The sequence below is a fragment of the Eschscholzia californica genome, unplaced genomic scaffold (genome assembly GCF_041429995.1).
Source record: "Eschscholzia californica isolate CP2 unplaced genomic scaffold, dmEscCali1.0.p SCAF_2, whole genome shotgun sequence".
In the NCBI taxonomy this organism is placed as follows: domain Eukaryota; kingdom Viridiplantae; phylum Streptophyta; class Magnoliopsida; order Ranunculales; family Papaveraceae; genus Eschscholzia; species Eschscholzia californica.
This window is the reverse complement of record NW_028238309.1, coordinates 57226542-57240056: the sequence shown is the minus strand read 5'-3', so window position 1 is coordinate 57240056 and position 13515 is coordinate 57226542. Positions and strand designations below refer to the sequence as shown.

Below are 13515 nucleotides of genomic sequence, written 5' to 3'. Positions count from 1 at the left end.
AACTCCGAATCGACTTCTGTTTTCACCGTCGGACTCGTCATTGACTTCACTTATTGTTTGACTTCTGATTTTGACCAAAATACCCCTGGTGCTCTTTTCTTCCCTTTTGCCGCATAAGATGAAAATGTGATAATTCGCTCTCTTTATTCCGAATTACACGCCAAACCCCAAATAAACTACCTAACAATAAAAATACATAAATAATTAGAAATAAAACTCGAAAAGAACTAACTAATCAAAGTTAAGTGACCTAAATGTGGTATTTTCACGCCACATCAGCGTTATGAGGGTACAAATATTATAGTTTGGCTTTAGGCTATCCTTCAGTTGGGCTTTAGGCATGTTCTTGTTAAATTTGACAGTTATCGTGCTTATCACATCTTTGATGTATCAACGTCATTGTAATGACTATCGTACTTCATAGTCAAAGACTAGCTATATTAGGCGCTCCCACCCTTAATAGTTCTCCCCTTTGAGTCCATGCATAGACTTAAACCTTTCCCCTTAAAAGTATATGGCTCCCTCCAACTTTATTGCAACACAAATCCAATGCATGTCTAACCCAATTTATTTTTCACTCAGTCAATAGGTCAATGCCTAGTCACCTACTCTCAACAATCCTAATTCCCACCGCCCACTACCCACTACCCACTACCCACTGTCCACAATTCTTTAGCCATCTAATAACCTAATTTTTTTTTTTTTGATGAATGGGGGCGTTGCCTTATTTATTAGCTACTTGAGCAAAGATTAATATTGGCTAAATCTACCGCCAAAATCTACCGCCAGCTTACAATGCAATTCGGAGTCTCATAGGTCTCCATAATTTGATTTAATTTAAGCTTAAAATTGAACTTTGCTAATAAATGAGCGACACGGTTTGCTTCTCGAGGACAATACTTGAATTCTTCTTGTTGAAGTTCCGCCGAATCATCTTGAATATCAGTTATAATAGATCGAATCTTCCATGGTGTATTATCCGGGTGATCTGAACAAAGTTTTATAATAGTTAAGGCATCTCTTCAATGACGCACCCATACTTAGGAATTTGTTTCGCCATGTATACAGCCAATTGTATCCCTCTAGCTTCAGCCTTCATTGTCGTTGAAGCTACACAACTACTCACAGCAGCCATTACAAACTCTCATTTGCTATTCCGACATATAGCTGCAACCCCTTGCTTCTCCATGCTCAAAAGCTGCATCACAATTTATTTTAGGGTCCGTTTGATACGTGTGAAAACCATTTTTTTTCTGATGGGAAAGAAAACCACTTTTTTTCTGATGGGAAAGAAAACCATATTTTCATACGAATGAGTTTTTTAAGCGTTTGATTGGATCGTGAGAAAATAGTGTGTGCCTTTAAAAAAAACATGTTTACTTCATTTATCCACCAATTTCCGTATACTATAAAATTAAAAATACATGAGATTTCTCTTTTGACTACTACAGTCTACAGCTAACACTAATGAAAACACGATCTTTTCATAACCAAAACTGGAGTTGAGCTTCTTTTCATCATCGCCTTGGCTAATTTCTCAAGATTCAATTCATGGTCAGGGTAGGAATCTTCAACCTCTTGGCTTGCATCTTCTTTTCAGCTTCTAATTTCTTGTAGTGAAGGAGTTTAATCCCTTTCAATACTAACTGTTTCTTTAGATTGGATTGTTCGTTTAGTCTTCATGGTTGTTCGCTTAGTCTTGATGGTTGCTACAGCTGCAACCATGACTCCATCCTTGAAAATGAATGCAAGTCTGGTTGTCCCTTTTGCAGGCTTCGCCATCTGTACAGATGCTTTCTGAAAGCCATCAAACTGAAACAAGAAGAAAAAAAGATAACCAGATAGAACAAGGGTTATTTGACTGTCTTTCCCCACATATTGGCATAGTCACATAAATAGAACCCACATCATTAGTAGTGGGGAAGTTGGATGATGGGGGAGCTGAAAAATCTGCGCCAAACTCATTGCTTCCTCCAAGAAGAATGGAAGAAGAATTTTCAAGACCACTATCAAGCTTCATGTTTGCACACACCTACAAGTTAACATATTAATCTCAGTGTACAATTTCTATAACTAATGAATAAAATATTAAACTTCCTATTGAAACCTTCAAAGTTTTTTCCATCAGAAATGGAATAGACCAACCAAGAAACCTAGTTTGCTGTTTCGGAGTTAAGCTGACGAGGGAACATCTGGATTTCAGTGCATGATCATTGTAAAAGATATCAAATTAACACATGATTTCAGCAACCATTAATTTAGGAGAACTAAGTTTAGAGAGCATCAAGTTTGATTATTTTCTCAAAGAAGCTGAGGTTTTTACCAACCAAACGTAAAGATATATGAAACCCTAACTAATTTCAATGAACTTCATTGAAGTTTTCCAATCGAAGTCTGAAAACATGTCAACACCTTAACTTTAAATTCTGAGGACAACGAACTCAAAAACCCTAGACGTCGTCCTACTTCCTCAAGGTATATAAACTTCGTATACTGAAGAAATTGATAACTAACGAGAAATTTTAATAGATTAGTAACTTTGAAGGAATTAACAGGAAACCCTAAACCTTAATTAGTGTTATACAAATTGATTTACTCATAAACAACAGATCAAAAGAAGAAAAATAACTACTATAGAAAGATCTAATTCAGAAGATTATAAGTTGAAGAGAGAGAGAGAGAAACCCTAACCTTGGGTTGTAGGGAGAGAAAGATTTGGTTCAGAGATTTGAAAGGAGAGATTAAGTTTCCAGAGATCATAGTAGAGGGATTTGAGAGAGAGAGAGGCAAAAAGTCTGAAACTGAGAAAGAGGGAGAGAGAGATACGGGAGGAGAGAGAGCGCGTTAGTGGAGAGAGAGCGTGAGAAATGGCTTTTCACATGTGGAGGGTGAGAAAAAAGTTTCAGCCTTTTTCCCACCTTTTTTTCGCACGAAAAGGGATTTCCCACTCTTTTTTGTCCTATCAAACACCGGAAAACCTATTTTCGTACGAAAATGACTTTCTCACTTTTATTTTCACACGTATCAAACGGACCCTTAAGTAAGTCTGAGCGTGGGAGAGACCAAAACTGTTCTAGTTGTCTTGATAAAGTCTCTTCCTGTGTATCTCTACTTGTGTTATAACTTGAGAAGTCATGAAACATTGTTTGAGCATCTTGTATTATTTTGTAGCTGTTCAGTTGCATCTTCTCAAAGGTGCATTTGTTTCGCGCTTTCCATAAAGCCCACGTAACATACAATCTCAATACGATAACCTTCTCATCTTCATTACTCATAATCCACTTGCATAGCAGTGTTTTAAAATCATCAGCCCCATCGATCCTCACGTATAATGGAAAGCACGTCCATGTCTCTCTTGCCTTACTACATGTACGGAATAAGTGGTCGATATTTTCATCATCTTCTTCACAAATTGAGCACTTCATGGATACTTGTGGGTTAAACTTTAATATTCTCATTTTTGTTGGTAGAGCATCGTGTAAAATTCTCCAGATGAAGGTGCGGACTCTTGGAACTAAGCGAAATTTAGTCCACATATTCATCCAAGATAATTCATACGATAATTCATGCCGATGAGATGAACTCGGTTTCTACTTATGAATAGTAGTATATAGTGACTTAGTCGAGAACGTTCCTTTGTCTGTATGTATCCAAATCAACTTATCCTCAACTCTCTTCACATTGAAGGGGATTTTAAGAATTTCTCTTGTAGATAATTCATCAAAAGTCTCTTCTATCACCCTTTTGTTCCAATGTCTGGCCTCACTAATAAGATCTTTAACAAAGAAAATAGATTTGGCCCCTGATCATCCACATCTTTCAAATTTGATTTGAACCCCCTTAAGGTTGGTACCCATGGGTCATCCCAAATTTGAATTGTATTTCCTTTCCCTACTTGATAACAAACTTCTTTTTCTAAAAATTCCCTCATCTCTAGTATGTTTCTTCATGTGGTTGTCGAGTCTGCTTTTAATTCACAATTCCATAGGCTGCCCGCTTTAAGGTATTTCGCCTTCATTACCCGAACCCAAAGTTTCGTTGGTTCATTTATGAATCGCCAAGTGAGTTTTCCAACCAATGGTTGGTTTACTATTTCCATATCCCGAATACCCAAACCTCTTTCTTTTTTGCTTATTTGCATCTTCTTCCAACTAAGATGATGCATTAGAGAATATATTCAATTTATATTTCTAATCTAATTGCTAGTTTCTATTTATATTGAGTTTTAATTGTTTAAACTTATTTCAATTTTTTTTTCTATTTGTTAATTTATATCATCTCATTGTAAAGTGAAATCAATTTATCGGCTCATTAAACTTTGATCATTCATTAAAATTAAATGTTGTTGTCTCTCCAATCGTAATTTGAGAATAGGTAAATTTATTAGAGAAAAATAGTCTCTCTCTCTCCCTCTCTCTTTCTCCTTTTAACAGATGTAAAAAAATTGTTTTAAGTAGGTATAATGGTTCAAATAGCTAGCGGGAGCAATCAAATTCCTAATGGAGCTTGTGTTAACTTTTCATGTTTCTACTGCAACAATTGAACGATTATTCTCATTTATGCACATAATTAAAACAAGGGTACGCAACAAGATAGATGAAAATTTTCTCTCATATTCTTTTTTTGTACGTTGAAAAGGAAATTGCTCAGAAACTTAGCACGGATTCCATTATAGACGATTTTAGAGATTTGAAGGAAAGAAAGATTTCATTTTAATACATTAACAAAAAAAAATATTCAACATAGTTGATGGCGACCATCAACATGGGCCTCACGGCCAAGTCATTGGGCCTCACGATCGAACTAGTTAGAGGGTCTCATGACCGAGTCCATTAAGGTTAGAGTTTAGGAGTTTCCATGTTTTAGTATTTCCTACTAAGTCTAGGTTTAGAAGTTTCTATGTATGAGTATCTTTGATATTTAGGAATCCTAGTTTGAGTCTATCTAGAAGTTTCTAAGTTCCTATAAAAGGAAGTCAGGCATGTCCTTGTTATTCAGATCAGAGAATATTAGCAATCGAGTTTAATATTAATCAGTTTATCGTTTTGTTCTATACTTTATCAGTTTATTTACGTATTTTATCAGTTTATTTCATTAGTTTAGTTTAATAATAATGGTGGATCCATTACTTTTACGCTTCCGCAACTGCCTACATCAATAGTAGTCTCATGTTATTTTTTTTATTTGTGTTCCTTAATCTTTATGACTTAATTGATATTTTAAGGTGGTGATCTTCAAATTAATTTATGACCAGAATAATCCGGTCCCTCCTTAACGAAATTTTTGTTCCGTCCCTGATCATAGTCAAATTCCAGAAAAAATAGAAAATACATTATGAATTGAACAAGTCTGGTAACTACCATCACTAAATACATCTACAACTCTAAAGACTACTTAAAGATTTTTAGAGCATCTCCAATGCAAAACTCAGAAAAAACTCTAATTGGCTGTTGAGTCTCAATTGAGATTTTCTTTCCTACGTGGCTAACTTGAGTGTCTCTAATTCAAGTCATTCTCCAATGCAACACTCTAAAAAACTCTAATAGATACACATGTCACACATACATTTAATAAGAAAAAGTGGTTGAGAAAGAAAGGTTTTCTATTGGTCCAAAAATTAATTTTGATGACTAGGACACTTAAAAGTTAAAACTCTCAAAAGAGATCTCAAAAATAGAGTTTCTAGTTGAGACATCTTAAAACTTAATGCTTCCACATCATCTTAAGATCTAAATTGAGTTTTGCATTGGAGAGGTTTTTTCTAAAAAAAAACTCTAAAGTCCTAGGAGGCACTTAAGATTTTAAGATTGAGTCTTGCATTGGAGATGCTCTTAAGGACACAATTAAAAAAAAAAGATTCTCAAGGACATAACATAGACCCTAAATTTGATCTTACTTTTACTTTATTGATACTCTATTAATTAACACAATTTAATAAGGCCAGCGCTTTGGGGAAAGCTAAATAGTTTCCGGGGTGTGAAGACTTGGTCAAAATTGGTCAATTTTGTTTGACAATTTTATTTAGGGGGAAAGCAAAATACTTCTTCAACAAACCCGATCTGGTCTGTTCTTCAACAGACCGGAACTCCGGCGAAGGGAAACCCCTTCGCCGGAGTTTCTTGAGAGAGAGAGAGTGAAATTTTTTTTTTTCATGGTTTTCCGCCCGGCGACCTAATCGGAGAAGACAAAGAGGTGAGGTGGAGAGAGAGTGAGGTGAGGTGGAGTGTTTTTTTTTTTTATTTCCCCTTAAAATTTATTTCCCCTGAAAATTTCTAAAATTCTACATATTCTCTTTAAAATTTCACACCCCGGAAATTATTTAGCTTTCCCCAAAACGCTGACCTTTAATAAAGGATGCATTTCTACTTCCACTGTAAGTTGAATATGTGACAACTAAATTTTTTATGTCGATGCACTACAACCGAGTAAACTTATGTAGTAATTAGATCATAAATGACTTCTGAGTGCCTTTTATAATCTTCAATGGACCCAAACATTAACGTTGTGGCAGTGTATATGGTAAATTAACGTTGTTGTGTTTTTCACATGGAAAATACTATTTGGTCCGACTAGCAATGACCCCAAAAAGCAAAATTGCAAACATCATGTAAAAATTTTGCCTTTTCGGACCATTTGGGATAATATGTTGTCGAGCCACGTAACAATGTTGTTTCTACATTTAGTTTTCTTACTATTTTTCTTTTGATAATATACGGACATTATACTAAGGGAGACTCACTTAACAAGGGGGATCTTCCCAAGCACCAAAAAAGAGTGAATATGCTCTCCCCACACATAAGAAAAGGAGATTCCCGGATACATCATGGCCTCACCGCATGTAATTAAAACTTTACCATGTATATTATAAACAAAACAAAACGAAGCGACGTCACTGCAATCGTAGTATTTTCTCTCCCAGTTGTTGACTCTTTGTGCAACTTCAAACATATCTTCTCAAACAACGGAAAGAACCACTTTTTTAGGTTTAGAAGTTGAAGCTGGTTTTCTCAACAAAAAAAAGTTAGAAGCTCATTTATGTGAAGTTAGTCAAAGACTAGAATTTAAGAAGCAAAATTCGATTGGTATTCTAGAATGAAAGAGGTACAATAATTATAAAACTCAAAATTTGGAGATAAAAGAAAATTATGTTCAATTGTTAAAAAAAAACTAATTTCATAAAAACACAATTTTATCTTTGAAATGAAATTTTCCACCCAAATCAACGTGAAAAACATTTAACAAATTTCTAAATAAATCTCAATTAGCCCTCAACAATTTCATAAATTTCTAAACAAATTCGTTTTTGCTCAAAACTCGTTTTGCCAAAATGTTTTGCATTTCTTTTCATACAAACACATTGACTGAAACTAATATTTTGACTAAAATATTTTTCGATTTGTCTTGTGAATAAAGAAATGGTTTATGCATTTATTATGCTTCCGACATAAACATTTAGACTAATGGATTTTTTATTTGTGTTTTACAAAAATTAGAATGTTATGCATATCCTTTGTATTCGACAAACCCATTAACAGAAAAATAATATTTTGATAATGCATTATATATGTTGTTAAGAACATAATTATATATGTCGTAAACATTTTATAACAAGTTGTGACAATTATATATGTTGTCAACATTTTATAACAAGTCATAACACAATTATCTATGTTGTCAACAGTTTATAACAACACAATTATATAGTCCATATGATTATCTTTTTACCTCATTTTATTTCCTAGGTAGGTGAACAGTAGGGCAAGAAGAGAAAGATGGTGTCATGGACGATCTCCTCACTCATCTCACTTTCTTTTTGTCTTCCTTTTATTTTTATCGATATCTTTCACTTGAATTAATTTCACATTTTTTACCTAGTTCTTTTTGGTTTACTTTTATGAGAAAATCCTTTCGAAATTGGCAATTAAGTTCCTAATTATTCCGAAGAAATACTCGAGCCGTGAACTATAAAAAGTTAGATCGTAGTTTACTATTGTCAGCATCAAATTCTTTCAACAAAAAAACATGAAATTCTGTCAACAAAAAAACACATCAAATTGCCTATTCTTTATTAAAGATAAACATATAGAAAGCACATTTATACTTCCAAGGTAGGTAACTTATCTCTACCATAACTATCTATCTAATATATAAAAACAGATCAGTCGGTTATTTTGGATAAGTTTGACCGTCTATTTTTTCGGAGGGTTTGGTAGAAATTACATCCGACGGATAATATAAAATCTTTTTTATGTAAATAGTCTAAAAGAAGAAGGTATTCGTGTCAAAATCGGTTATAATCTCCCTATAATAACTCCTCCCGCATTCTCTCTACTTTTTCTCTCTCACAATTTATACAAAATATTTATTCCCTATTTTCTCTCCACAACTACCACTCTATGTCTTATATCCCTTACTTTCTTTATCTTCATCTTCTCCCATTGGAGTAAATAAAAAAAAAATATGATCTACGTTAGCAAGAGAGATCTATTGCGTACATAGGACGCTGCGAAAACCTAGTATAATAAGATATTGGACAACATTTTTGCAGTTATTTTGCAATAATCGTAACAATAAAGAAAATTATTAACAACAACATCATTACATCAAATGATAGAGTAAGCAGATAGCTGTAATGATAACATCATTAGACATATACTATACGACATTAATACCCCATTAGTATGAAATTAAATTATGAACCACCGTAACAACGACAAATGGACCCTTAAAACGTCATAAAAAAGGTTTTAACACCATTTATATTTGCATTTACTTTATTTACAGTTATAAATTACTCCTATAAAAAAATTCTTAACGTGAACCGCACCGTCCAGACTTGAACCCACGAACTGCCAGTTATATTAAAGAGTTGCACAATTGCCCGATCTGCGAGTCCATCTGCATATCAGTAATAAATATTCATTTAGAAACACCAAAGTGAGAAAGCATCATACTTCTTACAATAAACAAAAAAAAAGATTTAAAAAGATATTCTGGTTTTCTAACTTTGACTATTCACGAATGTATTCTAAAAACAAAGAATGAACTATATATCAAACCCTTTTGAACCTCAGGGACATGCAGATAATAAAATATGCCTAGGGGACTAAAGTGAAAATACCGTATAACTAACATCAATTCCCACTATATAAAGGGATTTGAGATCATGTTAAGTACTCCAACCTGAACTACTTTCGTTTTCAACAGCTTAAGCTACCTTCTAAATCAGTACTTCATAAAAATGGCTCCTTTGAAGTTATATGGACTTCCTATGTCAACTCCGACCGCCGCCGTAAGGACATGCCTCGCCGAGAAAGGACTTGAATATGAGTTTATCCATGTTGAACTCTTCAAAGGAGAACACAAATCTCCTTCTTTTCTCTCCAAAAACGTTTGTTTTCTTTCTCCTCCAACCTCAACTTTTAATCCCATTTTTCGATCCTTTATATTTGTTTGCTATAGTTTTGATTATTTTCTTTCTAATTTCTCTTTTGGTGTTTATTTATATACATCCAGCCATTTGGTAAGATTCCAGTGTTGGAGGATGGAAATATCACAATTTTTGGTGAGTTATTTCCACTATATACTATCAAGTAAAGTGAACTAGATTGTTATTCTGTCTGACCCCTAAGCCCTCGGAATTCTGACCTGGCTGCTTAGGTGGACTGACAGAATTTCGAGATAGAAATAGATCTCGCTTCTCTCTGTCATTCTTATTATGAATGTATTTGCTTTACTGATATGCTATATTTGATTTGATCAAATCTTATTCAGAGTCAAGAGCAATCTTAGGGTATCTAGCTCACAAGTACAAGAACAACGGCCCAGATCTCTATAGACATGACAATATAGAAGAAGCAGCCATGGTAGGAGTATGGACAGAGGTGGAATCCAATTGTTTCAATGAACCCATCGCTCTAATCATCTTCAACAAAATAATTGGACCTGTTATAGGCCAACCCTCGGACCAATCGGTCATCAACGCGAATATCGAAAAACTTGGTGGAGTGCTTGATGTGTATGAAACTAGGTTGAGCAAGTCAAAGTACCTAGCTTGTGATTCTTTCACTCTTGCAGATCTTCAACACATTCCTTATATTTATTATTTCATGAAGACTCCATGGGCTGATTTGATCAACTCCAGGCCTCATGTTAAGGCATGGTGGAAAAATATTTCAGCCAGGCCATCTTTCCTCAAGGTTGCACCAGGACTGTCTTTTGGTGAATAAATGATGAAGTTCCAATTGAGTAAACCTAAGTTGTGTTTAGCCCTAGTTGATCCCATCTAGACATCTAGTTTGTGTTTTCAATAAAAGATGGGAAATAAAACTAAGGACCTATTATGAATCAAATTGTCTTGATGTCCCACATTTTATTACTTTATCTAGCTCAAGATAGCTTAAGTTCATACTCATTAGTCTGACATTGCTCATTTACAAGTGAGAATGAAACAAAAAGCTTCTATAAAAAAAAATAGGAGGCTAATATCTTTACTCAATGTAGTTTTCTGTTAAAATGGCTATGTTATAAAGTATGCCTATAAACCCTAATGCTAATGTTGAACTCGATGCCTGATTCAACCGAACGTGGTTGTGGACCGTGGGCAAAATAATATAGAAAAGTACCCGTCTGATTTGCCCGACTATCCTAATAGACAAGCTCTTAATCTACCAGTCCGAACCCGATGCATATCTATCTGTGGGTGTCCATACCCGCCCGGTTCCCTCCCCTAGGCCTCTTCTCAAGCACCAAGAAAGAGTGAATACGTGAGGGACCCCATCCCCGCACATTAAAAGACAAGTTGTTAGAAAAAAAGGTGAATATGTGAGGGGTTCTCCCCAGATATTAGAGAAACAAGTTGTTGAAAAAAAGGAGATTCGACGATACTTCATGGCCTCATGGACAGGGACGAGTCCACATAAGGGCCCGCGGGGACACATGCCCCCACGGCCCAAATATGGACTTTGAGTGCCTTTAAACTCAATAGACATCAGAATTTAGTTATAAATCAGGCCCAACCAGCTCAAATATGAATTTCAAAGTGCCTTTAAATTCGCCTTTAAATTCAATACACATCAAATTTTAAGCTATTAATTTAACCCAACCTCTGACCTCTCATTTAAGCCAGCCTATAATAGTAAGTCCCCCTTTAACAAAAAAAAAATAAGGTTATTTCCCTAATACTCCCTAACTTTGTGACCAACTTCCTGCCTAGCCCCTAATTTTAGCAATAATTTCCGTATAGCCACCTTTTTCCGTTATCTTTACTCTCTCTCTTCCATCTCATTTTCTCACTCTGCCACATCATCTCAGCAAGCTACATCATCATCTTCACCGGCAGGGTCGCTGACCGGCGACTTTCAAATATTCTTTTTTTCCTGTCTCTTCTCTCTCTCTAAAAAAAAAATGTTTTTTTAAAAAATCCTCTTCTCTCTCTCTCTCTCTCTAAACTCCGGCGAAGGGAAATTCCTTGATTTGGGTTTGTTCGTGATGAACAGCCCTCCGGCGAAGGGAAACCCCCTTCGCCGGAGTAGAGAGAGAGAGGATTTTTAAGCAACTTTTTTTAGAGAGAGAGAAGAGAGAGAAAAAAAAATAAAAAAATTGAAGGTCGCCGACCGAAAATTTGGCCGGCCGGCGACCCTGCCGGTGAAAATGATGATGTGGCTTGCAGAGATGATGTGACAGAGAGAGAAAATGAGATGGAGGAGAGAGAGTAACGGAAAATTAAAGATAACGAGAAAAGGTGGCCATACGGGAATTATTGCTAAAGTTAGGGGCTAGGCAGGAAGCTGGTCACAAGTTAGGGGCTATTAGGGAAATAAAATAATAATAAAGTAAGAGTAAGTTCCACCCATTATTCATCTAAAACCAATTTCTTCACTTATTACTCCACCAAACCACTTTCTTCACCTTTTAACCCCCAAATCCACTATCAATTTACTTAAAATCTAGAATAAAGGCACTAAACTTGGAAACAAAAAATCACGACTTGCTTCCTTTTTTGCTCCTTATTTTTTATAAATTCAAATTTAGCCTCCTATTTTCAAGTAAACGTCATAATTACCCTTCCTAATTTCAAAATAAAAATATTAAGAAAACAGATATTTCCACCTCACCTTTCTCTTCTCCGACGAAGGTCGCCGTCAGGAAAAGTTTTCGGCCGGCGACCTTCAAACATTAAAAAAAAAACTCTTCTCTCAACACCAACAATCTTTAGAATTGTTGTAGATATGGCATCACAACAACAAGAAGGAGCAGAGTCTCACGACCAAGAACATCACGCCAATCAATAGAAGACGAAACTAATTCTGCTTGGGCCTCTGCAGTTAAAGATTCAGCTTCAATAATGATCTCACCTGGTTTCGGGAGACTGGAAAGGAAAGTGATCTCAACAGGGTTCTGGACATATTTAGAGAAATCCTCCATGATTGTTTCTCTCCTTCTGCTTCTAATAACCTAAACCTCATTTCATTTCTTCATATTTCCAATCCTTTCCGAGTAGTTTACTTACTAATCAAGGAGGCTATCCAAATAACCTAAAGACTTCTTTTTTTGCATCTTGAATAATCAATCCCCCTTAATCCTTTCTTATAACAATCACTTTCCAGCAAACTCTAGAATTAATTTGTGGGTTCAATTCGGGTTATTCAAAGTCATGGAAATCCATGGAAAATGTCTTTGGTAAAGGGACATGGTTAAATGTTGTTGGGACCTTCTCAAAAATCAATTTTTTTATATTTCACGTCCCTTCTCTAATTTGGTAAAGAGACATTGATTTTAAAGATTAAAAAAAAAGTTATCGGGATTCAAAATTAAATTTAAAAATAGTAATAAAAAGTACATCAAATTTTTTTTGTCTCTTTGTTCATCTTTCGTAAACCTTACAAACTCCACCATAAAATCCTTTTTACCTTTTCAACAACATACAATCACCACTAATAACCACTATAACCTTGTTTATTCGTATTTAAGGCGTTTAATATGTCTCAAGACATAGATGATCCTTTATTAATGAAATTTGATATTTCATGGATGTAAGATAATGCTTCATTAATGGACAATGATGTCTCATTAATACAAGATGGTTTTTCTCAATCTAACAAATTGATACAATCAATAAGTGACAATGTTGGCGAACACTTGTTGCAAGAGGTAAGAAAAATACTTATTTGATATTTAATTGAAGAAAATTGAGTTCTTAAGTTATCTCTTCGTTGATATAATTCGAGCACCTTTTTAATTGATGAAGATGATAAATTTCAACCATAATGGTCAAAATTAATGACAAATTTCGTTATCGGAAAAGTGTCAAAATTACGGTACCGAAATATGTAACAAATTTCGATCACTGTGGTCGAAATTCTGTTAATTAGTCGATTTTTTTTTCTTTTGCAAAAATTGTTTGTAATTATTCGTTTGTTTTGTTTTAAACAGCCAAATATCTGTAATGACGGTGAAAGTTTCGAAAATGAGAAAAAAGACTAGGACAAATTCGTTTCGAGGAACTCGATTTCT

The 13515-nt window shown here is 34.8% G+C and overlaps 1 protein-coding gene and 1 long non-coding RNA gene across 2 annotated transcripts; one reads left to right on the top strand and one right to left on the bottom strand.

The window, feature by feature from the left end:
* Positions 1-1356: 1356 nt before the first annotated feature.
* LOC147559416 (uncharacterized) lies at positions 1357-2970 on the bottom strand. Its single transcript, XR_015233620.1, has 2 exons — positions 2692-2970; positions 1357-2032 (listed from the first exon to the last, which is right to left on the bottom strand). It is a non-coding gene; the product is annotated as an uncharacterized LOC147559416 (long non-coding RNA).
* Positions 2971-9082: 6112 nt separating this feature from the next.
* LOC147559415 (glutathione S-transferase F13-like) lies at positions 9083-10352 on the top strand. The gene is made up of 3 exons (XM_086657813.1): positions 9083-9391; positions 9517-9565; positions 9775-10352. Exons 1-3 carry the CDS (start codon positions 9242-9244, stop codon positions 10227-10229), a joined length of 654 nt encoding a protein of 217 aa, XP_086513939.1. The 5' UTR covers positions 9083-9241; the 3' UTR covers positions 10230-10352.
* The last annotated feature ends 3163 nt before the right edge of the window (positions 10353-13515 follow it).